At 36.1% G+C, this 27,300-nt stretch overlaps 1 protein-coding gene across 8 annotated transcripts in view; it reads left to right on the forward strand.

The window, feature by feature from the left end:
* The window catches only part of COL19A1 (collagen type XIX alpha 1 chain), a 188,813-nt gene that overhangs the window by 85,858 nt on the left and 75,655 nt on the right, over positions 1–27,300 (forward strand). For all 8 annotated transcript variants that reach the window (XR_007375265.1, XR_007375264.1, XM_048936539.1 and 5 more), the window contains 4 exons: positions 4,152–4,205; positions 14,293–14,346; positions 15,068–15,103; positions 27,235–27,288. Coding sequence is in view for 6 of the 8 variants with exons in the window: in XM_048936539.1 (XP_048792496.1) it covers positions 4,152–4,205; positions 14,293–14,346; positions 15,068–15,103; positions 27,235–27,288 (198 nt within the window). In the remaining 2 variants the exon portion in view is untranslated. The remainder of the gene's footprint in view (positions 1–4,151; positions 4,206–14,292; positions 14,347–15,067; positions 15,104–27,234; positions 27,289–27,300) is intronic.

Genomic DNA, 27,300 nt, shown 5'->3' on the forward strand with positions numbered 1-27,300 from the left:
CATTATGCCTTTTAAGATTTTCCTATAAAGAATAAAAATAGATGACTGCCTCGTGCCTGTTGACAGGGAAAGAGAGCTCACCAGTGTAGTTTGGATCCATGGATTGGCTTGTCCTCAGCTCATCCCGTGCCTAAGATTTTTAACTCAGTTGACGTAGTAGTTTGTCTTTATATAGCTTCTCAGGGAGCGTGCTTAGAAATGTAGTGCGTGACACCAAGCAGCAGTCAGCCAGTATGTGCTTCAGTATTGCCCAGTGTACGTTAAGCGAAGCAGGAAGGAAACATCTTTCTCCTGACACATTATCCAACTTGGCCAGTCACGACACCTGTTGTTTGTGGCTCTTGCACTAGACAGTGATGTCACAGTTTGGAATCAAAAGTGTTTTGGTCATGGTTTCTAGATAAGTGTATCTGTGCAGCTCTTCAGATTGCTGGTGCCTGGGAAGCTTTGTCACTACCTGCTTTTATGCTGTGCTTGTATATCCCAGGTGGGCTTGGGAAGACACAGGGTTCACAGTGACATCCTTCCAGGTCAAAGTTGTTCATGTGTATTTCTGCTGTGTTTTTACAGTCTCTTTTTGACCCTGCTTAGGTAACAGCTTAATGTGAGTTAAAGCCTGTTTGGAAATAAGCTGCTTTTGTGACTCTTCTGTTTACTTGCATAGTTCCTCCCAGACTGAACTTAGACAGGATCATTAGTTTGTCTTCATAACTGCATCTCTGAAATGGCATAATGCTTCAGCATTACTTCTCCCTGAATGCTGCTGCTTCCTTGCAGCATGGTATCCTATTTTCACACAAAGGCTCACAGGTCAGTTAGAAAGAGTGTTACTGGAATGGAGACCTTTGTAACCCCAGCTTTCTTAGAAACCTGTCAGTGAAAAGAAAAGTAGTCATATGGGTGTGTATATATGAAAATTTAATTGTTTTAAAGACTGAGTAGGGTAAAATCACAGTTTCAGAAGTTAAACTTTATGAAGTATAAGCGCTGAGTTAGTGATACTGTATGCCTTGCATACTTTGGAGAATATTTCAGCTATTGCGAACAGTGGTACTTGAAAAATGCCTGGAACAAAGGATATCAGGAACACAGGATTAGTATTATTAACAGAGCAGCACTGCAAAAATAAACTTTACCTTTTTAGGTAATTTCTAGGTATGTATGTATTTTATTTCCAAATACATTACTTTGCTTTTATAGTAAGGAAGAAAAAAGTATGCAAGGAAAATGGGCACCCTTAAGGTTGCCAAGTGGCTTAAGGCTGATGCTTTAGTCTTGCAGAAACCATGAGCAAACCCCTGGCTCTAATTAAAGAATACTACCATTCCAGCATAGCACGCTGGAGACTGAGTCCTTCCCAGTACTCACGCTGCAGCAACCCCACCAGCTTGTTCTACTGGGGAAATTGATAGCAGAATGCACCCAAAGCACCACAAATAATTCAGTGTTATACTGGATTAGTTTTAGTAAGCTAATAAACAAGACATGGCAATTCCAGAGTTTTGTCATCCTGCTTTTGCAATTACCTCCCAACCTCCCAAATAGTCTTTTACTGTCTCATCTGAATACAGTATATGCAGGCAGGAACATTAGACAGAAATGGCATTAACACATTTTTCTCTCTTTTCTTTTTTGTTAATCTATGAGATAACCCACAATATTGATTATTAACAGCCTCATCTACACTGCCGAGTGGCTTCAGCAGTTCTGCAAATTGCTACATTTTAAGCTGTTAATTATGCAGAGTAATTCACTGAAATGAGCGTGACTTGGCTCTGTTCACAGAAGAATAAATTGTAAGAATTGGATGTCTGTTAGATTTGAATTTTTGCTTCACAAGGAACATGAACATTCCACACAATAGGCTTGGCAAGTATAGATAATTTACTCTAATAAATAATCAGAATATTTTCAGTGTAAAATGGCATACATGGCAGGAAGCCTGAGGATGTTGGGGTTCTGTGCAGTTCTGGGCTCATTAGAAAAGAGTGCTTTTTATCATTTTGTCTTACTGACAAACATTTTAAATCTGAGTATCTCATAAATCATAACAAGTGGAGATTTTCTTTCTTCCCTGCCTTCACCAGCTACGCTTGTATGTGCCTAAAACAACTTGCCAACGTTTTAGACTTACTGTTTGCCTGTTGAAGATGGAAAAGGCAGGATTTCCAACACGTGCTGCTAATCTAACATCAAGGCAAACGACAACCAAGGCCAAGGGGCGAGCTTCTTTGGTTTAAGGCTCTGTAAATGCATGCTTTTATGTAAATGTAGATGCAGTGTAACAAATTATCACAAGCTACCTTTAACTAAGGTTTCTGCATATGCATCAAAGAATTTGCAAGCTGCTATCACTACTTCTGAATCAGAACTGTGGATAGTTATACCATTTTCTCGTAGATTATGTAGGCAGATAAACCATAGAAGGAAAAGCTCCATAAACTGGAATATTTTTAAATCTCCTAGAAATGCTTTATTATTAGGAGTTAGATATATAGCTAAATATATGAGGTAAATATGTAACTGTACCTTTGTAGATACTGCAGAGTTGTAGCAATGTGATCTGAAACCAGTTGGAAGGCATTGAAATAAGTATTAATTGTCCAGTGTGTCACAGTGATGAAAACTAAAATGTTGTTGTATTTCATTTTCTTCTAAAAGTTTTAATAGGGGGATTAAAAAAAAAAAAAAAAAAAAAAAAAAGAATAAGAACTTTGGAACTTTAACCATTATTCTTTAAACTTATAGAGATCATTACTATCCCAAACAAAGTTATAATCCAGAGAACAAAGAGAACATGATAGATTAAAAATACTAATATAACCAGTGTTATATTCCTGCAACTTTTTGGAATCATTTAAACATCTTGCAATCAGGTTCATCATGTTTAAAATTTTGGAGTTTTTACAAGGAATAAAGCAATACTTGAGGTAAAAACAGAATCGCTCAAGCTAATGTATAGCATTTGGTTTGTTATCGACAAGATATATTAAAATTGAAACAACAAATTACCAAAGCCATCTTTTGCATGGGATTATTAAATTTGCAGTTTGTTTGCTAATTTGTTAGTAGGCTTTAGTTGTTTGAGAAAGCTCATACAAACTCGTTTTGTAAGACAGATTATTAGATGAAATGCCCTGTCATTGCCACAGGAGGAATAGCTTTGAATCAGGGTTGTGTCACAAATGGAATTAGCTGACTGATCTCAGTTCAGTACCATTTACCTAACAGAATTATGAAGATTATGCTGACATAATGAATAGGTTCTGCTCAAACAAATGTAGTTCACCGGAGATCATTGAAATACAGCGTGGGGCTGTTCCTTTGATTGACTAATGAAGAGCTTGGACTCTAGTAAAGTCAGTCCTCATGCTTCTATCAGAATGATGTTATTTTTATAGTTTGGTAAATTTCAGTCTAGTGGCACAGATGGAATTGTAGAGCTGTTTATACTTGCTGGTTCTGGCATTTCCCCTTAAATTATGCTTCATAAACAGATGTATTTTGGTAACTTCTAGTGAAATCTATATTAACTAGAATAGCATGGTAGGTAGAAACAGTACAGAACTGAATCCTTTCTTCCGTCTTACGAATAATATTATGTTTCATATGGAAGTCCAAAAACCAAACTGTATCATTCGTTCTGAAGATTTCCTTCCATTTTTTTTTTTTTCTTTTTTATTCTTAAGTAAATTAGACATATGTCATTTACTTTCCTCCTTCTAAAAAATATAACAAAAATTGTTTCAATCTTTCTCAACTACAGTCAAGGAACCATGTAGCAGTACGAGTCAAAGATAATATTGACAACACTTCTGTTACCAGATTTTTAAAACATCACTTGCTTATTGAAAAGCAGTAACAAAATGAAATAGGTTAAATATCCCCTACCTTAAATTTCTATTTAACCACATTGTTCTCAAAGCACCGTGAGAATCAAGAATATTTTTCTACAAGTCTTTATGGATGTTCACTGGCACTGTGATTTAGCTTTCATAGCTCTTTCTTTTGGAATCTAAGAAATAATTCTCCTTGTGTGGTCAACAGTGTACTTGTAGCACTGCATGTAGAACATACAAGAGTCTTAAAATATTTTTCCTGTTAATAAAGAGTTGTCATTTAGTATTTATCTTACATGTTCGTTCTTTTAGGGTGAAAAAGGAGAAAAAGGAGAGCCAGGACCAGAAGGCATTCGTGGAAGAGAGGTAAACTGAAGATAATAAAACATTGAAGTTGCAGACTTTTGGGGGAATAGTCAAGCAATGAATTTCAGAATTTATGCCAGATTGATGGATTTAGAAAATATATGTGCTTGGAAATATGGGCAAGAAACAGAAGTGTGTTCAGATGAGGTATGAGTTCTTAGTTCTTAATTTTGGATAAGAGAGCTGCAGATAAGGATATGGTACCCTCCATGATAAAGCAACACAGCAGAGATGAAAAAAGGGTGTTTCTGGAGGCAAGCTAGGCCTGGAGCCTTAATTTCTGAAAAGGAAGTGCACAGGCTGTTAACCATTCATGGATAAGAGCCATGGGTCATTCGTTGTTCCATGTGGCTCATGTAATAAAGAGTTTGAGTTAAATTTTCATTTATTTTCTCTGATAGATTTCACTGCCAAATTAATTAATTGATCTGGTCCATATTTGAGCTGTAGTATGAATCTAAGTTAAAAATAGTACTGATCATAGGGTTCACATCAATGTTTGAACCTGAGCTAACACTAACACTATAGACTTGATCAGTGTTAACAGTCACTTCTGCCTGATTTAATTTTTTATTTATCTTCAAATGTATTAAACTAAGACAAGAGGGCAGAAATTCAGAGTTTTGTCAATGTGATAAATAAAATGGCAAAGCAGTATCATTTGGACATAAACATTTAAAAACAAAAAGAAAGCTATCAGGTTTTTTTTAATCTCCCTTGTCCCCTCCTGTCTCCTCCTTGACCTAGCTGGAAGTCAGCCTGGGTTTAAGCTTTGATACTAAAGCATATTGTTGCTCTCCAATTGCAAAACATCACAGCTGAAGGCAGAAAGTATCTCACAGAGGGACCGAGCCTGACTGTCTAAATCTTTGAGGAATAGTTCACATTATCACTGGAATTCTAGACAAAAAATGAGATGGGGGATTTGGAAAACAAATTTCAGCAAGCCTTTTCCGCCAGCATTGCCAAAAGAGTGGATGTTTCAGCTTTTGACACCTAAATGCTATGACAGTCTTGCTGGACTTGCTAAGAGCACAGGCAATGCGTATTATTATTTGCATTGAGCTACAGATGCAGTTTTTAAGACCATCTACAAGACTTTGACACTTCTATTGTCATGTGATTTTTTATGTACACTGTAGTAATAAAAAATATTTATTTCTAGTTTAGGTTACTATAATTTAATGCTTGTTAAATCAGGCTATTTTTGGCTACTGGTAGATATCCTCTGCGTGGAAACATATACTATGTGCTGAGCTGAAACTGTGTTTAGTTATTCAAAGAGGTATTCTCTTGTAGCCTGCTTGTCTGTGAAGGTGAACCATATATTTCTGTCATGCATATTTGCTGACAGCATGGAAAAACACATCTGTGTTTCTTTCCATAGCTGTGGAGACTTTTCTCTGTTGGTCTTACATGATCTCCTTTACTACATGGGATCCTGTTCCACAAATTTTTTAGGATGAGTAAGGTATACCACGTATCTGGTGAACTCTAGAACATATTTGAAATTGTGGCACTGAAAGTGTAAAATACTAAACCTTTATAAATCAGAATATTTAGTGAACTGTTCTAATGTGTCAAAAAAAACCCGGTGGATTATCATCATGGGATCTGGCTTTAAAATGTTTCTGAAACGGAATTGCATAGGCAATATAAGACTTTATTGCTCGAATCACACATGATTCCTTTTTAACAATACGTAAAAAAAACATGCTTTGGATTCAGCTATTAGAGTGCATGGAGATGCCAGTCAGTAAGTTTAAATGCAAAGTACTGTGTGTCACTGACTCTTGGTTGCTATCAGTATTTCTTGAACTCATTTCATATGCGTAAATGTAACATCTGATATTTCCGAAATAATCAAGTTAATCTGCTTACATGGGCATAATTTGCAGTGGTGTAGAAAGAAAGCCTGCAAACACTCAAAGCTAGTGGTGTTGGCTGTTGGCAGCTGTTGTCTCTGCCTGGGGGGAAGACGGTTTCTGCGCTCACAGATGAAGAACAGGAAAAATGGTGATTGAACATTTTGGTAGAAATAAATCTGAATTTATTTTAATCAAAATCAGGAAACAGAGGCGTCAGAAGCAAATTCCTTTTCCTTTTTTTTCTCTCCTGTTACTGCTTTTTTTTTCTTAACTGCAGAAAAGGTTTTGGCTAGAATGAAGTCAAATAACAGGGGAAATCAAAACTGATTTGGAGATTAGCTTTGTACAATGTTGATGGGTTATCCAGAATGATGAAGTCTCTCATCCCTTGCAGATTGTGCTAACTGGGTCAGTCAGAATCTCATTCAGAAACAGGTTTGGGTGCAGGAACTGTGAACATATTAACTGCCCTGCACAACCTCCTAGATTATCACTCCACAAATCTGAGCCAAGATGTATCGTGCTATGTCTCCTTCTGAGACTTTAAAAATCCATCTGACAACACAAATACTCACTATAAATACTAGTAATGTGGTTGCCATTGTTTTTAGCTTCTTAAGAAGCAGCTATAAATAACTTGCACGTTACTAATATAGTCCTCCTGTGGTATGTATTCGCATTACATCTGTAAGCAGCCATTTGTCTGTATAATATGAACAGTCAGTTTTCTTGAGTAGTGTCTCTTAAGTTATATTCCTTGACTTTTATAGCCACTTGACATTAATAATGCCATCATTTTTATTGCAGTAACAAGTGGATGTTCATGGACATACTGTCTGAGAGAAGTCCTATTAAATACAATTACTTATGTTCATATCACATATGGAATAAGGACAAATTCTCAATATGAATATCTCTGCTACTACCATGGAATAAGATGAGTGTGATATTCACACTCTTCTGAGTGTGAATTGAAAGTAAGTCTTAGTCGTTGAAACTTCCAGACTCCTTTAGGAGTCATGTAATTTTCTTGATCAGTGGTGCAGGCAAAAATGAATACCATGGGATACTTGAAGTTTTGCTAACATAAATGAAGTACTTTAGCAACAGTAAGTAAGCCCAGCAAGTTTTATCAAATCTCTCAGCATGCGTCATGCGTAGCTGGGGGAAGACTGACTCTAATGTAATTTGTTTAAGAAAAAAGAAAGATAGAAAAAGAAATAAATGAAAATCTAGTGTATAATCTCTACATAGTTTAACAAGCTAGTTCATTAAGTATTTTTCTTCTACTGGGAAAGGTGGTACTCTAAATTACTGTATAAAAACGTTTTCACATAAAATACTATTTTCTTTTACATACATAAATGTCAAAGGACAGACCTATGAATTTAAGTAAGCAATAAGAAAATCACAAGTTTTCAGTGTAAAGAAGGTGAAATGTACACATATTGGGTCATTTTATTTGCTTTTGTGTAAAAACGAACAGAAATATGAATATTTTCAAAAGAACCTATTCTCTTGATGTGATAGTAACAGTCATTTACCTTCACACTCTCATGGGTTTTCTCTTACTCCCTAATCTTAAACTGTCTTAGCATTGTAAGGAAATAAGGAAATACAAGAGAAGAATCCTACTACTTGAAAGTGTGAAAATGTTAATGTTATTTACTTAAACCTCATATCTGTTGATTCTGTTAGGAGCAGAAGTATGAAGAAACAGTAGATGTAGGATCTAAACATTTGAATAGTGTAGCCATCTGAAGTTTTTGAATGACATCAGCTGGAAAAGACCAACGGCAACATTTAAAAGTACTTGAGGTATAAAATAAAAAAAGGTGTATTCTATTATTTGAAGCTCTGAAAATGCCTCCTAGATTTAAAAAGTTATTCCAATGTACACAGCTTCATGTTATACAGCTGACTCTGAAGCTGTTGCTTGAATTAAAATTTTTGTGGCAAAAATGTGGTTCTGGTGTCTTACTAATTGGAGTATATCCAAATTTTATTTCTCCATAGAAGTTTCTGATTTGATCCATAATAATTTGATTTGACACTCTTTGTTAGTGTGTTGGATTGATTACTATATTTTCAGTACTCTATATATTATGTGGTGTGCTAGGAGATTTTATCCTGATGTGAGATTAAGTGAATTTCATGCAAGCCAGGGACTATGTGCAAGAAAGTCTGAAAACATTTTCTTCATCCAGCAATAAAAATAAAACTGGATAATGCTTCCCAAATAGTTCTCTTGTAGAGTGAAAGATTTATTCTCCTCAAAAGATGATGGCAATATTGAAGAATTTTTCATTGTTTCACGCATGCAGTGCAGTATTTCCTGGACAAATGAGTACATCTCCAGTAGGCTGGATGTGGCTGCTATAGAAGCAGCTTGATTGCTCTCAGCCAGGAGCACCTATTGCCAGATGCAAATGCATTTTACCTGTTTCATCTCTTTTCTGTCTTGATGTAGAAGCATTAGCTGTGGAGAGCTCAGAGAATGTTTTCAATGTATGATACAATTTTCTCAGGCCCTTAGTGATCCTGATAAGAGTAAGTCAGAATTCATCAAGTAAAGCATTAGGGAACCAAAAGCATGTTTTACTTGGAGAGAACACTTAGTGTAACATTAACAATTCTTCTAACGTTTCTGAACAAAAGAGAGTTTTATTGATAAGTTCATACAAAGTTAACAATTCAGTTATCCTGACTTCTCTGATCAAATTCATGTCTGTTATTATTGTAAACTTTTGTCTCAGGGTGAAAGCTTAATGGATTTCTCAGATATTTCCCAGCTGTGGATAACTAAATAATGGCAACTGAGAAAAGGCTGCAGGCCCTTGTTATCTAATGCTGCTCGTGAAGTTTGCATTGTTTCTGATAACTAGTAGTGTATCGTCAATGAACTGTTAAACAGAACCCTGGCTCATCACTCCCCTGGTCCCTCTGGTTCTCCAGTCCTTGTGGAAGCTCTTCAGTCCAATTGTCTGCTTCCAGCAGCATAAACCTCAGAAACTCTGGCTTCACTGCGACAGACCCCCAGTAAACTTTCTTTACTTATCCTGACTTTCTTCAGGTTTCCGGGTTTGCTCCCATAGTAGCTCATTTTCAGTCTGTTGCTGAAAGTACTCCTCAGAATGTCCAGGCCTGCAAATCCAGTCCCCCATTTGGACTGCAGAGTTTTTAGTACAGTAATTCCAGCTGCTTGGTCTTAGCTGCAGAGCTGCCTGCTCATTAAGCTCTTATAAACCCTCAGTGTGGTTTTCAAACCCAGATGAACATCAGTGTCAAGGTTAACAGCAACAAATAAGTCTGCACAAAAATCTAATTTGCAGAAGCAGACTCTTTTAAATTATGTGACATTTTCCTTATCCTGTGCAAGTACCAAGAGTCGTATTTCCCTCTGTAGTATTCACAGGAGTATGTGTTTTAAGTTGTTCCTGTTGTTTCATGGGCAGGCTAAATAGTACTACTATTGGATAGAATTCCTTTATTATATGATTTCTCAGACACTGCAGACATGTAAGATGTGAATCCCAAATATAAGCAGCAAGCTAAGACATCATCATGTTGTCACATAAGAATTGCAGTCAAGGCCGCTTGGCATAGAGGAAAATATTCAGTTCCTTTCTCTCAAATTCTTTGACTGTTCTGATCTTATCCAAATGACTAAAACCATAGGAACTGAAAAACTGTTTAGTTTTCTGGCTCCGGTTATACCTGACACTTCTTTTGAACAAATAAAATGTTCTCAGACTTGGTAAGAAAAACATTTGTCAGATCACTAAGTTATTTTCTCTTCTCCATGGAACTCCAGAGCACAGCATGTATTGTATGAGATTGTCACTGGTCTAAAAGGAAAATTTATATAGAAAACCTCTTGCATCTTATGCCAGTAATACTGAGACACCATTAATAACATTTCATGATTTTAAGAATTCATAAAAACCATGTTCCTTTTTACAGTTTTAGGGCAGAATTGTCATTTTTTGTGTTCTTTTCCTTAATCGAGTTGATTTAGTAGGCTGGTTAAGACTTGAGTATCAGAAAGAAATCTAATTACAGGTTTGTCAAAAGTAGTGCCAATCAAAATGATGACTTCTCCGTTAAATTTCTTCTCTCAGAAGAAACACCACCATCTTCATTTCTATACAAAGAGCCTCTAGTTTTCTCATTCCTTTGTTGTACTCAATTTTACTGACTTTACATTCTTATCAATATTTGTGAAATATTTGTTCCTGTAATTTCTCTTTTGGCCAGTGTTTCTGTTACATTCACTCCCCTGTCTTGTTCTATCTAATGCTTCTCATTTCTGCCATTTCTCATGTTGCTATCTTGTTACCACTGGGTCAGCCTCCTGCATGCGTGTCCTAACACTTACTGTAAATTTTGGCATCCATTTAGGAACCTTGATGTATGTTTATTTTGACCTGTAGAAATACAAATCTATAGTCCTTAAAGCAGATAAAAAGGAGGTAGCACATGAAGATTGTTCGTGAGGAGTTTTAATAAGTTCATGAACTTGCAAATGTTCATTGTTGCGGTGTTCTGGGAAAGATAGAATTAGATGAGGATAGACTTCAGTAATTCCTTTTTGCTTTCTTATGTGAGCTATTGAAATTTTTATTCAGTTCTTGAATTTGACAGATCTGTCAAATTAGAAATTAGCATGTGGCTTTTAAGGCTGAACTCTGTCTCCTAAAATATTGTAGAAAATGAGCTTTTCTAATTGAAAGCCTAATAAAAATCATCCCAATTACATCTGTTTAGATAGCTGTGTCCATTTTACTGAAGCATCCTGTTCTGCTCTCTGCCAGAGACAGGATACTGTACTAGACACTGTAGGACACTGTACTAGAATGGGCTACAGATATTACATACTATGGGAATTCTTATTTCTTATGCCATTTCAGAGACAGCCAATAGCAACTAAACCTTGGAGCAGCTTTAAAAGGGTGGGGTAGGGAAGAACAGACGTGATGTAGTACCAGGTGTGTTTTTCGAAGTGTTTACGATGTCTTGAACTTACTAAGATAGTAATATCTTTAAGAGATATATAATGTGTTAAAGAACAAGAAACTCTTCTAATGGGATAACTTCAGGAGAAATTTTTTTTCCAATATTGCTTATCTTTTTTGGTGATATAAACTGCAAAGGAAAAATAATTCAAATATTGTAGAGTAAGTACATTACATAGAAACCTTCATGAGTACTGAAAAATTGTGCTCTAATGTAAGGCTTGTTGTCAAATATGTAGTTTCCCCTTGTCCTTTTTATGTGAGGATGACCCCTGTGTTCATCATCTCTGCAGTAGCTGTCAAAGTGCATATCTCACCAAGGTCCACTGCTAAAAGCTATAAACATAACAATTAGGAAAAAATGATGCTTATAGTTTGACAACGCACGGCTTCAGTATCTTTTGCTTGCAGTTATCTTTTCAGTAGAGACACATGCAGTTATATCTCCTATGAGATGCGGATTTATTTTTATCTTCCCCAGTATATATATTTGCAAATATGCAACCTCAGAACTATTCCTTAGGCTCAAATCTATTGTTACACTGTTGTAACACTGACTTTGAGCAAGATCCGCATGTTTTGCATACCTGAAAAATCCTTTGATGGCTTTTTCAGTACATGGAGCGTTTCATGCCATCTTTCATAAAGAGGTGAAAAGTAAAATGTGGTAAATGGAGACAATACCAAGACTATGCCATAAGTATACAAATCATAACAAGAAAGAAATTTTTTTGGCTTGGTTTTTGAATCCATCTGCCTGTTACATTTTTAAGTTCAAATAGCTAAACTACTTCTGGTTTAACTATTACATATTTGGCAAGCTTAATAAAGGACAAATCAAAGCTAAATCAGGGGTATTTACAACAACCACAAATTTAATCCAAAGTGGGTACTTAAATGCTCATACAGTTCTAAATGATGTTCCTTCCAGATGGTGAATTAATGCAATTTTAGCAGGAAGTGAAGTTGCACAAATATGCAGTATTTAGAACACTCACTGATTTAATGTTTCTGTACCCACTAAGGCACAGATGTTGCTTATCATTTTCATGCCAGTTGTCTCTATCTTTCCAATTATTGCTAAGCAAGGAACAGAGCTTGCAAGGGCAAAAAGGGGGCTGGGAAGAAGTTAAGTTAGTAAACCCTAATTCAGATGTAGATGAATCTTTTCTATCCTAGACCTGTTTAATCTCCATGGTAGTAACAATGTTGGCCTACTTGTTAAGTGTCTAATTATGATCTGTAGTGCTTGTACTGCCTACATTATTGTTGTTTGACTTTTAAGTAAAATCTTTCAACTGTTAGAGCTCTCACTGACTCACATCATCAGTGTTCTGTGCAGTGTCTCTAAAATAGTGATCCGAAAGAAGGTGCAGGAGAGACCTCTTGCCTTAAGCAGCTCCTCATAGGTTTTTCCAACATCAGAAGCAAAGTCATTCCTTACTTCAGAGTGATTTGAATTTGCCGAATGTATTTCAAAACCTCCCGCTCTTCCATATACTGCACAGATTATGAGGGATAAAATATGTCTTTCTAGTGTGCTTCTGGTGAGACATGTTAGTGAAATAGTTGTCTGCACTTGTGATACATAGGAGTAGATAATGTTTTCTGCTTTTCCAACTGAAAACAAAACTGGGGAGAGAGGTATGAAGGACTTGATTATTTTGGTAACTCCTTTTTCAAACTGGCAAAAAATAGTGTTGGAGTATGGGGCAGCTTCTCTGAGTTGTACTCTGTAGCAGTTTACCAGTTCAACATTGCTCATTGCAGCATAGAAACCGCAGCGCTTTGTCTACCTTTACTTCTGGCATGGGGCTGACATTCTGCTTATATTTGTTGACCACACAAGACACATACCTATTGACACTTGAGAACTTTGCATTTCTGCATGCTACTTGCTCTAGTGGGGCACAGTCAAGGTAGATAGTTTGGCTTTGTGTATTTAATTTTCTGTTGAAGATGTATGTCATCTTCAATCACTACTTCACTGTTCATAATCATAGAATGAATCATGTAGTCATAGAATGGCCTGGGTTGAAAAGGACTACAATGATCATCTAGTTTCAACCCCCCCTGCCACGGGAAGGGTTGCAAACCACTGGACCGGGCTCCCAAAGCCACATCCAGCCTGGACTTGAATGCCTCCAGGGATGGGGCATCCACAACCTCCTTGGGCAACCTGTTCCAGTGCATCACCACCCTCAGAGTGAAAAACTGCCTCCCAGTATCTAACCTAAATCTGTCCTGTCTCAGTTTAAAACCATTCCCCCTTGTCCTATCACTATCCACCTTCATAAACAGATGTACCGCCTCCTGTTCATATGATCCCTTTGAGTACTGGAAGGCTGCACTGAGGTCTCTCTAGAGCTTTCTCTTCTCTGAGCTAAACAAGCCCAGTTCTGTGGCCCCCTGATCATCTTAGTAGTCCTCCTGTGGACTTGTTCCAAGAGCTCTGCATCTTTCTCGTATTGAGGGCCCCAGGCCTGGACGCAGTGCTCCAGATGGAGCCTCACAATAGCTGAGTAGAGGGGGAAAATGAAAATGAAGAATTCTGAGATTATATTATTATTAATTTCCTAATGCTTTAAAGCCTATTTACTTGAGCACTACTCCAAAAGTAGTGTCTCCTACTTCATTATTCATCCCATGATGTTAGAGGCAGAATTTGGTGGTATGACAGTAGAGGCTGAACCTTCCCAAAAATATTCCATTACATTCTGTTGCCATACAACAAGTGGCAGCAGAGGGGCAGTCTGGAAAAATGACATCTGACACGGAAGTACATATGAAGCAAGGGTGTGATTGAATTCTTCCATAAGGAAAAAAACAGTCATCGATGCTTGCTGAACTTTTATGGAGACCAAACAGTGGATGTGAGCACAGTGAGGTGGTGAGTGACATGTTTCAGCAGTAGTGAGAGCAAGCCACCTCCACTGCTGCAGATGCTTGTGAGCATGGCATTCTGGCTCTTGTTCATTGCTGGCAAAAAATGATGACTGTGTTGAAAAACAGTGTTTTGTAACTCAGAATTCTGTCTATCAAGCAGTGCTATTGTGCTCTTTGTTTCTGTTGTATTTTCCATGGAAATAAATAGGAAGTATTACTTTCAGAGCTGCTTATGTATATACTGATTCACAGCAGTAGAGCAATTTGTCCAACACTTTTCCATGGATGCTGACAAATATACGTTCTTTTTTCTCCCAGGGACTAAAAGGTGACCCTGGTAGTCCTGGTGTGGCTGGTCCTAAAGGAGAAAAGGTACTCATTTTTATTTCTAAGCTTATATTGATATGTGAGAGTGCATGATATTTCTTCAATAATGCACTGCCTTACCTAGGTGTGGTGAAACACTCATGCTGCCATTTGTCCACTTTAATGATTAAAGAATGTGAGTACTGATGAACTGTAAATACACAAGATGAACACTTTTTATCACTACAAAATGGACAGAATCTTCTTTTGAAAGCAATTCAGATCAGAAGCCTAAATTAGATGTTCTGAATTGCTCTCTTGGAGCTCTCTCATTTGTTGTGCTGGATTGCAATTGAAGGTCTTACAGTGAAATTCAGAACTCAACAAGATAATTCTGTGAACGTTTTACATAGTCAGATGTCTTTATTATATGGGAGCAGTCACATTGACTTCAGAGGCCACCTTAAGCACGTAAGCATTAGCTTGTAATTTCACATACGCAAATGTCTTTGCAGGACTGCTTTTTTTTAACCGATTCATTTATGCAGAGGCCTGCCTATTTTTTTGTTTTGTTTTGTTTTTCTATTTAACTTGTGGTAAACTGTGTATACCTATGAAATTACTACCCCTAAAAAAATTCTTTACCCAAATATTATTGTAACAGAGAGCACGTTTGATAATTTTAGTGAATTTACTTATGCTATGATATGTATCCTCTAGAAATCTTAGAGGGTAAAAATTGGAACTAAAGAGACTGCTGGTTTATTCACTTTCCTGCTTTAACTAGGGGGAAGCAGGACCTCCAGGACCAACTGCCTTAAGTGTGAGTACACATAAAGCAATAACAGAAGAAATCACTCAGAAATGCTGCCGCTTTTAGCTTATTTGCCATTATTTAATTTAACAGTCCAGCCTCTCTACTGAGAATGTCTATGTGAATTGTGAAGCAGAAAAAAGGGAAATATATAAATGCAAAGAAAATAAGCATGTTTAAAATATCGTGTTTCCCAACAAATACTAGGGTAAATTTAGCTTATGTTTTTACTGAAAACCATTTTTCAGTAAAAGTTTGGAAAACAAATGACATATAGGGATTTATTGTCAGAAAGTTAAGGGTGGAGAAGATGGATAGAGGTAAGGCAGTCACAGCTCCATGCCCCCAGGTCAGCTGGTAACTAGACTGAGCATGCAGTCCCAGTAGGCACATAAAAACACATATAATGCACGTACATGTGTGGCCATGAAGGTCAGCACAGCTGGGCACTCAGCATTTCCACAAACAGCACCAGCAGCCTTATGCTGTTACCCCCTGACTGATTTATTATGGTAAATCGTAATAGTGGATAAACCGTGGTAGGGGGAAATACATACATAATGTGCATATCTCCAGGAGATGGGCTGACACAGCCTACCCAGTAGCTACCCCTAATTCTGGTCTCTACCCAGTTGCTAGCCCCTAGTCATTCCCTGCCTTTGTTTCTGCCATTAAACATCCCATGTTAACTCTTGTGCAATCCCAAAATATTCTTCCACTGCATTCAGTTAAGTATCCAATACCTGTGCATGGTAATGTCCCTCAGCATGATGAGTCCATCACATACAAGTTCTTCTTGCCTCATTGTATTCATGTTCTTCCCAACCTTTTTTAGCTGCCAACTATTATGTGTAAATGATTTTTGTCAACATATCATTCTTCTATGATCACATAATCTTGCCACTTGTATCGTAGTGTCTTCCCTTGTGAAGACAATGAGTCTTAAATTAGCTGCCATTAAAATACCATTTTCACCATTTCTTAGATTTTAAGTGATAAAGCAGAAGTTCATGTATTCAAATGCTGTTGTAGAGGAGAGGGTGAAGTCTTCATTTTTTACTGCATATAGAGCAAAGTATTTTGAATCAAGAGTGCAAACAAATGCCAAATTCTTTATTTGTGCATTGTTAGCCACTATAGTTAGATAGTCCTTATATTAAATTAGTTAATTGCTTTCACAAGTTCTTGAAAAATGTAAATTATTCTTCATCTAGTACCATCCGTTTCAATTTCAAAGTATATTTTTTAAGTTTTGAATATTTGGTAACTACCTTCTTATCAAAACAAGACAAATAAAATGCCATAGGAAGTTTACTGCAAACACAGAAATGTTTTAGAGTTCATAGAGTTCATAGCTTAACACTTGGAAGTTAACATTGGTGCTGTATAAGTCATTTTGAATTGATTCTTTCATGAAGCACATCATATGCTTTTTTTTTTTTTCATGCTGATACTGCTACTGATAATAAAAGTTAGTAAAATAATTTTAGTTAACAGCTTAATGGTACACTTTTTGAATTTTGATGATTGCAAAGTTCTTTTCATACAGAAAGTTGTTTGGAGTTTGTCATTGCAGAATTAGGTGTTTATATATCATGCTTTTGACATTTACGTAATCTTTGTGTCTTACATAATGACCAGATATGCATAGCAGCACAGACTGGAAAGAAAAAAGTGTAATGTTACAGTGATGGAAAGCCACTTAAAAGATTATTACACAGCACAGCATTTAAGTCATTTAGTTTCTTTTACTGTTTCTAAATATTTCACAGCAGAAAAAAAATGTGAAGTACCCTTTTTTCCTTGTTTATAGAAATAGTCCATATATCAGATTCTGGAAGTTTTGCAAATTCTACTACTAGCTCATTTATTAGCTTTATTGTAACTTACCAGAAAAAAAAATTAAAGAGATTAGACGTGACAATTAGTTGACTTTCAAGAAACAAAAAAGATTTCTTGAGTAGGAATCTAACAGTTTCTTTGCAAGGATCTGATATGTACTTGTGCAACAGAAAAGAAAATTTTGATGATTCCATGACCTGTATGTTGGTTGTACTCTGGCTAGATAGTGCCATGGAGACAGTAGATGTTTTTAATTTTCTTGCAATGATTTGTGCCCCAAGAATGTATAGAGCCTAGCAAGAAATTCTCCCTATTACTCTCCAGGGCATTTTGCTTTATAAAATAACAAATTCTGCCTCAATCCAAGTGATTTTACTCACAAACTGAAAGGAGAAGGAAGCTCTCTGTAAGGTCAGTTCATTCAGGTGAAAGCAATGCAAAAGAGAGTGGCAGAAATGAAAATGAAGACAAAAACTCTTGAATTCCTAGCCTGTTATTCAACAGCAAATGTAGTTATTCCAGAGTCAGTATTTTGAACTACTTCTAAATAAACCTACATCCCAAATATACAACACAAGAGCTATCATTCATACCGTTATTGATTAATCTATACCTTTTCACTCTCTTGATATCCAAGACCATGGCTGCAAAGATTTCCTTTACATTGAAGAATGTAACTATGGACCCATACCATAAAAATATGCTTTTTCTAAGACTCCACAATTAAATGGTGTTATTTACGGTATTTGTTTTACATTGAATAAATCTTACTGTTCAATATCCTGACGCAGTTTAGTACTATGACCCAAGATCAGTTCTTAATGAAGCTCATGTCTCACTAGGGAGAAACAGCACCAGTTACAGTTGTGTTCTTCAGTCAAAATGTATGTTGAATTATTGAACAGTGAAATATTTCTATTAAATAACTTTGATTCGAAGATCATTACTGAAATAGATTGAAGATTTTACTTCAAATAGATTCTTGCAGACCTCAAAGGGATCATTGAAATGGAATAGGATACTCTTGAGGATAAGACACAAGAAGAATTAATGATGCCTGTATGGTATTTTGGAACATTTCTTGTGTAACTGATGGAAAAACAACTATACCTATTTTTGTAGCAGCACCTGAGTATGCTATACCTGTTTCTAGAGGATCTGAATGCAAATAAGTCTATTGTCTCTGGTTCTAACTCTGTTCACTTGGCTTTCTTCAAAGATATATTCAGAGGTTAGTAGCACTGAAAAACAGAAACAGTTTTCAGGTTGACTGAACTTGCACTTTCTGTGCATTTTGTAAAGTGGACTGTCAAATAATCACATTTCTTTGATTATAAAATGCTGTGCAAATGTTTCAGGTCAGTTGATTCTGGCATGGCAAGATGGCAGTGCATTGATACAGTCGCTGATGTTTGTCTTCATATTTAGCATATGTTTTATTTTAATGTAAGTGAAACATTTAAATTTTAGAAAAGGATACGCAAGTCTTCAGGGAGATGGAAGTAACTGAAGCACTGAAACGTTTTTGTAGCTGTTAACTGACAGAAGGGATGAGACTGAGTATGAATTAGTTTAGCAATCTGAAGACAGATTACAACACTTTGGGAATATATGGCCCAGCGGGAAGTCTTTCTCTCTTTGCCACTGTAAATACTCATGGGTTTCTATTGGCAAGAACTTAAGAAGATAAATGACATGAATTGTGGCAGCTAGGGGAAAATCCACTCTTCAGAGTTGTTTTACTTGTGTGACTTCTGTGTGGTCGTGACTTCTACAATATATGACCAGGAAAGGAAGATGTCTTGCTGAGAATAAGTAATAGGTCAGATAATATCAAGGTTCATATGTCAGTGAACAAAAACTCTGTCAAGACCATTCATGTTGTTACAGCCAAAACATTACATCAGTGTTTCAGTTATGAATCTTGTTAAATCAAAGTTATAAAATGTTCCATTTGTTTCTCTCATCTGTCATAAACATATGAACCATATCATTATCATAATTTTAACATTTTGTTATTTTAAAATTATTTCTTTTTATCAAAATGAAAATGAATTATTTTGTTGTGGGGAGGGAAGGAAGAGAGGTGAAAATAATGTTGTATTAACACTGTTACAGCTAACTCTAAAATGCACTGGGACATGGAGGGAGGAAATTCCAAGGAGGAATTTCATGGATCAAAAGTTCGTTGCTCTGAAAAATACACTTAGAGCTGACCAAATTTGTTTTTAATGTCATTTACCAGTAAGTCTCTACCAAAATCAAAGTTTGTGCATCAAATAAAATTTCTTCTTTACAATAGCAGGAATTCAGAATTGAGATTTTTGCCTGACTGTTTCTATGGTTAGTAGGATTGGGATTAGATTTACAGCCCATGTGTTTCAGTATGTTTTTTTAAGGCAGATATGGAAGCTCATTAATGCAATTTCTTCATTCTGGCATGATGATGTAGAGAAGAAGGAACCAGCACTGTAGTGCAAAATATGCTTAGCTGCAAAAAATAAGAATAATAAAGTAGAGGCTTTACTAGAATCTTACTGAAAGCAGAAATCACAGGAAGTTTTAAGTTTATTTGATTCATGCATTATAAATACAAATACATTTTAATGACTTAGATTACTAATTGCAACACATGTATTTAAGTACTTTTAGTAAGGATTTAACTTTGCATATGCTTCCAAGAAATGAATTAACATTATATAAATTGAGATATATATTTATCTGACTAGTTCTGGTAGTAGTTTTATAGGAGTAGTCCAAAGTCATGATTGAGTCTCACCCTTTATTTGTGATTACATTTATTTCTGTGGTATTTTATTTTTTTTGTGGTGATGTATAAATACTAGATCTCTCTTCTTTAGTATTTTAAAATTTATTATGGAGCAACTTGGGAATACATTTTGAAGTTTTCTCCGTAATTATACCCACTTCATGTGGATATAATTCAGGAATATGTTTATTTTCTCTAAGTTCTCTGATAAATTGTACCATAATAATGGATTCTTCAGAGAATAAAAAGAAGGGACCATACTATTTTGCTGGTCAGTCTCGTCAAATCGTGGCATTTGGTTTGAGAAGCTAGTGGCTGTCTTCTGAAATGACACAGCTGGCTAAGCAGCTCCCTCTTTCTGTTATCCACAGCTTAAGTGTGTGCATGTCGTGTCAGAGAAGTGACAGGTGAGGGAAGGTAGTGCAGCAGTCTCTTGTAAAATATATTATAACTATTTCTCTTGACACTCGATATGCTGCTTTTAGTTCCTGAGGAAAACGAGTGTCCGTCTGTACGTTCCTGTGAACCTATCCCTTTCAAGAGTTATGAAACAGTCGTCCAGATGGCACCAAGTGTTTACGCAGAAGCCAAGGCTTAAGTCGACCACAGACAGAAGTACCCGAGACTTGCTTACTAAACAGATAGTTGGAATGTTGGCTTCCGAGGCTGGTTAAATCGAGCTGAAGGGAGCTGGCGTACAAGCACGGCATGGAGCTGTCTGCAGGGTGCAGGTTAGGTTCAGGCCCAGGCAAGTACTGTGGTCACTTTCAACTATTTCCTTGGTAAACAAACAACAGTGACTGATTGCTCATCTTCTCTTTTGTAGCTTCTGTGATTATTTCTGTAAAGCTAAAATTGTAATTCATTTTTTCCTAGTAAAATATTTTCTAGCAAATACCTACACAAATTGGTTTATAGTTGTTTGGCTTCTACAGGCGTAATGTACTGTTTTTGCTGTTGTAATTGGCTGCAGTGTTTCAGGTGATTCTTTTTGAAAATTCATGTACCAAATTTTGCTTATCTTGACTTCTTCAATTCATTCATCTCCTGTGGATGACTTGTGTTACTTGAGAAGGGACAAAGACTCATACCCAATAGGTGTCTCTATTATTATCCTCTCATTCTTTTCAGGTAATGTTATAAGCTTAAGAGAAACTTTACTTTGTACAGTTTTGACTTATTTAATTAAATTTATTTACTTTTAAATTAATTTTTAATTACTTTGTAATTAAATAAGGTATAGACAGGTTTTTTTCATGAATGTGATCTATATGTCTTTCCTTAGAGGAATGATTAGAGAATAGTCTCATATGCTTTTCTATTCACAGCAGGCATCAATGCAAAGAGTCATTTCAAATTACTTTTCAGGATTTTAAATGATTTCTTTTCTAGATTTGGGCAGATAAGCCCAAGTCTATTAAAAGTACTGGGTTCATGAAGTGTGAAGTTCTGTGAGATTAGACTTCCAACCTTCCTTTGAAATGATCATTTCTGAAGCAAAGTAAATTTCAAGGGAAGTTTCCAGAGAATTACAGAAGTGATCAAACATCAAGAGTAATGAGATCAATGAGAATCCATTTTCTGTTTGAATCAGTAATCAATTATCATGAAAATATGTCTAAACATGTTTTCTTGCAGTCTGAAATATTTACTCTAAATACTGTCTCCTTTCCCACAGAAGTAAGTAGATTGGTGGCAGTTCTGACAGAAAAAAATAAATAAAAATGGGTTCTATCCCATGTTGAACTTGAGAGCAAAGTAGCAGGATTATTGCAGAAGCAGTAACAGGCTAAAATTGAGGTTGGAATGTTTCAGCTTGCCAACCCAACTTACTTCAGTAAGAACATGAGGGAGGTTGCGTTTGCAAATGTTGATGATGATAGGGGTATTTGAAGTAAGTGACAGTGTAATTTTCCTCACCAAAATGATAATGCAGTAACAAATTAATCATCCATTTGAGAATTTCTTGTACCATCTTTCTAATTTTAGCAAAACTTTGTATACAGTAATGTCTGCTATCTTGCTCTGTGGATTTCGGTGTAGGCAATCCTGTGGATGAGAGAAAACCACCACAGCTGAATTTTAAGATCTCTCTCTTCCTCATGCTTTTCGATCTTCTCTAAGGTAGAAAAGTGGGACAGTGACAGAAAATAGTTTATCTGGGAAACTAATAGTTTAGCCATTTGGGCTGTTGGGAAGGTGTTTATATTTCAACTCTTGTGCTTACTGAGAGCAGTAGCCCATTCTTTCAAGAGGAAAGTGATTTTCCCACTACATATCAGAGTAGGAAGCCAAGGAGGAAAATACCTTCAAAATAGCTTAGCAGGGCCACAGTGAAAATCATGAGCTGTGGAGTAGATTTGTTGGCTGCTAATATCTCCAGATCCATAGGTGATTAAGATGTAGTTGAATTGTATCTTTGCATGAATGCAGCAAAAGCAATAACATCCTTCGGAAGAGGATGTCAGGGAGGAGGATTTACAGAGCGAGTGGTGAGGTGCTAGAACAAACTGCGCAGAGAGGTTGTGGATGCTTCATCTCTGGATGAGGTTGGATGGGGCCCTCGGCAGCCTGGTCTAGTACCAGATCTGGAGGTTCTTGCGTGTGGCAGGGAGGTTGGAACTCGATGATCCTTGGGATCCCTTCCAACCCAAGCCATTCTGTGATTCTGTGATCCTAAAAGCAGTATTTGGCAGGTGACCAATGCTTTTTGGTTATTTCAGACTGCAGGAGTTTACTACAATCACACATTCAGTTACTTAAAAAGTCAAATTGGTGGTCTCTTCTTACTGTATTGATTTGTGATTTCATACTGCTCTACTTCTTAATTTTAAAAGGGATCATTATATATCTAAATCCATCAGAATGACAGCCTTTCTATATCCTAGTGAGAACTGTGTGTTGAAGAATTAGGTCAAGTCTCTGCCGTGGGAATTGCCTACTGACTTGCTTGTAAAAATAAATAAATAAAAATTCTATTGTTGATTTTATTTCAGCAGAACTATACCAACTATGGTTGCCAAATAATGTCTATTATAGCTAAGTCTTTTTAAAGTGGCAAGATTTTTCATTACAAAAGCTCACATATTCAAATGTCAATAAATGAGTCATTCTTACATTGCCTCATGTTTCTTCTGCATACCTAATTCAGGCTTTGTGTCTTTGCTTGACTTGTCTCATGCACTTTCTCCCTGTCTAGCAGCTTTTATTACATAAAAATTAGGTTATATGTTTGCTGAAGTACATAGCAAGGAAGAAAAAATGGATGAAAGCTGTTTGTGTACACAAGACAGAAAGTCTATAAAGGTCTATAATGAGCTATCATTTTTTGTGCCATGATTAGACCTTTCTTATTATTGTTAGTATTTGTATAGTATTTTTAATTTTTAAGGAGAAAGAAAGGCTGCTATGCACATAAATCTGTTTCTGCAGTCCTACCTAAGAGTGCATGAGATAGCTGTATAGCCTGCTTCGGAAACAATCAGCTACATTTTGAGACAACTTTCAGAATAGCAAAAATACACTGGCTTGTGAAATATTTTTACAGTTTTCTTTTGGTATCAGTCATAAGCTTCCAGGGGAAGTAATAAATATGACAACTTCAATTTCACTCTTCTGCTTCAGCTGTTCCATTTTGTTTTGGTTTTCAATTCACCAGGAGAACATGGTAAAAACTTTGCTTTTATTCAGCGTATTCTTAGGTTAGGCGGTTACTCTGAGCAGTTAAGTATATCAATTAAGATTCCACCATATATCTCTGTAGAAATATGTCTTGATATACCAGGTATTTTAACATGTTTTTGTACCTGCATGGTCACATGGCAGGATTTTAATTTTGTGATGAGCAATTTCTTGGTTACCTGCCATTTGTTACATTTTAAACTGATACCTTGTGAAACTTAAAATTGCTTAATTGTCTGAACTCACTAGCTGATTTTTCTATCACTTCTAAATATATTTTTTCTTCTACTACCTCAAGGTTAATAATTCTCATTAGTTTTTATCTTCCATTACTGGCCAAAAATGCTGTCTTAAAATGCTAGTTCCTACAGACATTTTTTTTATTAAATGTTGGTTCTTTTAACAGTTCTTTTATTTTATGGTATAATTTTTTAAGTACACTAGTTTTCCTCTCTTCTGTTGACTAAACCTTTATCTGTTTTGATCTTTTTGTTTAAAGGCCATTTTTCTGTGGGCTTGTGCTTTACACATTACTTGTTTTTTCTTTAGCTTTACAACCAACATGTTTTCCTTTGCCAACGTTTGCCATAGATCTAGCTCTTATAAAGAAATCCACAAATTTCCATTCTTAACTTCGTTTCCAGGATCATGGAATCATAGAATGGCCTGGGTTGAAAAGGACCTCAAAGATCATCTAATTTCAACCCCCCTGCCATGGGCGAGGTCACCAGTCACTAGAGCAGGCTGCCCAGAGCCATAGGATCTTGTATAATTCCTTAAAGTCTGGTAGTTTATCACGTTTTATCTTTTGTAGCTATTTTTACTCATTATAGTGGATTTTATAGTTCACAGAATCACAATCAGTACCTTGATTTGGAAAGGGCCCAAAAGGATCAGAGATTGATCAGGGTGCAACTGGCCCATTGGGCTGCCAGAAAAGATTTTCAGGTGCATCTGAGTCCACTCTAGTTTATTGGTTGTTGTGTTTTTGGTGGATTTTTTTCCCCTCAAGGCTTAATGTTTGAGACATTTCCACTCCATGTTCTTTAAGCTTCTTCAGACAGACAACTCCAAGAGACTTTTGTGGTCAACGAAAGGTACAGGCCCTATAGATTGCATATATTTAGTTTATTTCTCAATGAAATAGTTGAAAGGACAGCATCTTCTGACCTCAGTGGTGGCTGGAGTCAGGAGAAAGAATGTGTTTTAGGCCATCTGTAAGTACGCATTATATTTTCCTGTCAGCCTGATGCCACTGGAATGCTACTGTTTTCCTGTCTCCCTTTATGCCTTGTACACTTCATTGCCTTACCCGTTCTGTTACCAGTGCAGTACTATTAGATTGAAAACTGATACATAATGTATCACTTTAATTACTTTGGATGTTGTCCCACACAATCAAAGCATGTCCTTTGAGGCCACATGACAATATATAACCTATCCCTTTCTGTCTGCAGTGAGATCCTCTGATAAAGTTTGTTGACTGTCTATGCTCCCTGTAATTTGAGGGAGTGGAGAATATGTCCTTTAGTGTTCAGAGGAAGGTATCCAGAAGTTGAAGAGGATAAAGATCTAAATAGAAACTGCTCTGCCTTCATAAAAATTATATTTTTCTGTGCTAAACTGTTAAATTCATTGCCAAGTTTCTTAGGAATTTAGCAAGGTTTTTTATTCACCCCATTAGAGAGATTTCACTGTTGAGAAATTTTATTTTCATTCCTTCTGTGGATTTCTTCTTCAGTTACATTTCCAGGATCTCATTCAATAAATGCTGAATGCTAAGCATTGCTAAGACATTACCATTGCTAAGTTATTGCAGCTTTACAGCCATTGCCAATATTGTCCTATCACTTTTTAAGCCAAAGATCCCACTGAAGGTAGTGTGAACTTTTACCTCAGATTCAATGTCAGGATATGGCTCCTTGTACAGAGTAGTCCTCCCTGCCTTCTTACCAATTGTAAGCAGATCTCCTCCCTTTCCTTGCAGATAAACCTTTTTATCTGGTTCCTTTTTTTATTACGATAATATTGTAGAAAGAAGAAAAAGAATTAAAGTAGGCCTAGAACAAAAATGTTGGCTGTTAATTATCATTATAGTGCAGTTATATTGTTGTATAATTCTTATTCCCTTGGAACCTTATTGTACAGATATGTGAGGCTCATTATTTCCTCCTTCATAAAACTGACATTGCAGGCTTTCATTTCATTCCCCTACATAAAATTGCCACTAAAAGTGAAGTACTAACAAAACAGAACTTCACCTCTTCCTGAATTCCCAGAATTTCTCTGCAAAACAGAATATTGCTAATAGTTGGTAGGAAGAATTCTCAGCAAATTTTTAAACTACCTTCAGGAGACAGTAGAAGAGGCTTACAGAGCTCATTCATGGATTGCTGTATGTGTTTGTGCCTGTGTAAGGTACATTGCTGTATTTAATTTGCTGGGATTTGGACACAAAATTGTCTTGCATATTACTTCCATAAACTTTTAGGAAATAGCGTGCATAAATTTTGTAAAAGATTCAAAAACCTTTTCTTGTTTTAAATAATAATGACTTCAGTGTTTGAGAGTAAAGATAAGAAATAACTCTTGAATAGACTGCTTTCATTTATGACTGATGTCAGCCTTCCTTCAGATTGGCTGAAAATATCCTTTAAAGTGTTATAAGCTAGCAACTTTTCCATGTCCACTTTCGCAAGTTTATTTTTAGAGATCATAAATTAAATTCTCTAATTCTTTTCTAGAACTCTGGGAATTTTTTAAAGTTATGATAATTACAGGACTTCAGAATTTGGCCAAGCATACAAATATTAAAATATTTCAACTTGAAGTATATTGAGGCAATACACAAGCAATAGTAATTTAAATAGTTAAGAAAATCTTGATTTTTTGATACCCTATAAGAATAGGCAATATTAAATTCAATTTTCTTTAAATTATAGGACGTATATATGTTCAGTGCTCTTTGCTGATTACACTGAAATTCATATTTCTTGTTGCTATAATGGAAATTGGATAGTTTCCTTGAAGTCGTTCAAAAAAAAAAAAAAAAATGTTCCAAAGTGACTCATAAATTAAGAGAAGGGGCAGCCTTCTAAGCACAAAGCTGTTATGAGAAGACTTTATGATTATATTGTACACTAATCAGATACAAAATTAAAACCCTCATTCCTCAGAAGCAGCCTGTGATTCTGTAACTGCAGTCAATCTTGCATGCTCTTGCACTGAGTTTGGATGGAAGGCTCAGATGTTGAGAGTATATTCAAAATACCTCAAACTCCTGCACCTGGTCTAAGGAGAGGGAAAGACAGAGTAGCTCTGAATGATTTGAAAAGCCCAGCCCAGGCACACAGAGGAAACTACATAGAACTGATTCTTACAATAAAGAAAGCATAAGGCCGCCTGCTATATTTAGTCCCTTTCCCTCCCCTCCTTTCCCTTCCCCCACTTCCAGTGCCTGTGTGTGAATTTGAGTTATAAAGCTGTCACTGACTTAATATAGGTGGTTTGCTTTCTTATAGCATCCTAACTCCACCAAATAAATAGATCTTCATGCAAAACAGTAGATAACTGTGCTTACAATTTTGCTTAAGTGATGTTGATTTACCTCCTTGTTTTCAAATGATTCTATATGGGGGAATATGATTAATAATTACTGTTGCATTTTTTTCCTCACACCTGAATACAACCTTCCATGAAAGAAGTTATTACAAATAATTTGTTTTTACTATTACAAACAAATGCTTTGTATTGACATCTGGCTCTTTGGTTTAGTCTTGCTAGTATTAAATAATAGACAAAGAAAATAACAGTGAATGTTATATTTGTTTAATGTTTGCATTTTCAGGGTTTGCCAGGGCTGGAGGGTCCCCAAGGTCCACCTGGCAAAGAAGGTCAAAGGGTGAGTAAACTT

Source organism: Lagopus muta, chromosome 2 (genome assembly GCF_023343835.1).
Source record: "Lagopus muta isolate bLagMut1 chromosome 2, bLagMut1 primary, whole genome shotgun sequence".
In the NCBI taxonomy this organism is placed as follows: Eukaryota; Metazoa; Chordata; class Aves; order Galliformes; family Phasianidae; genus Lagopus; species Lagopus muta.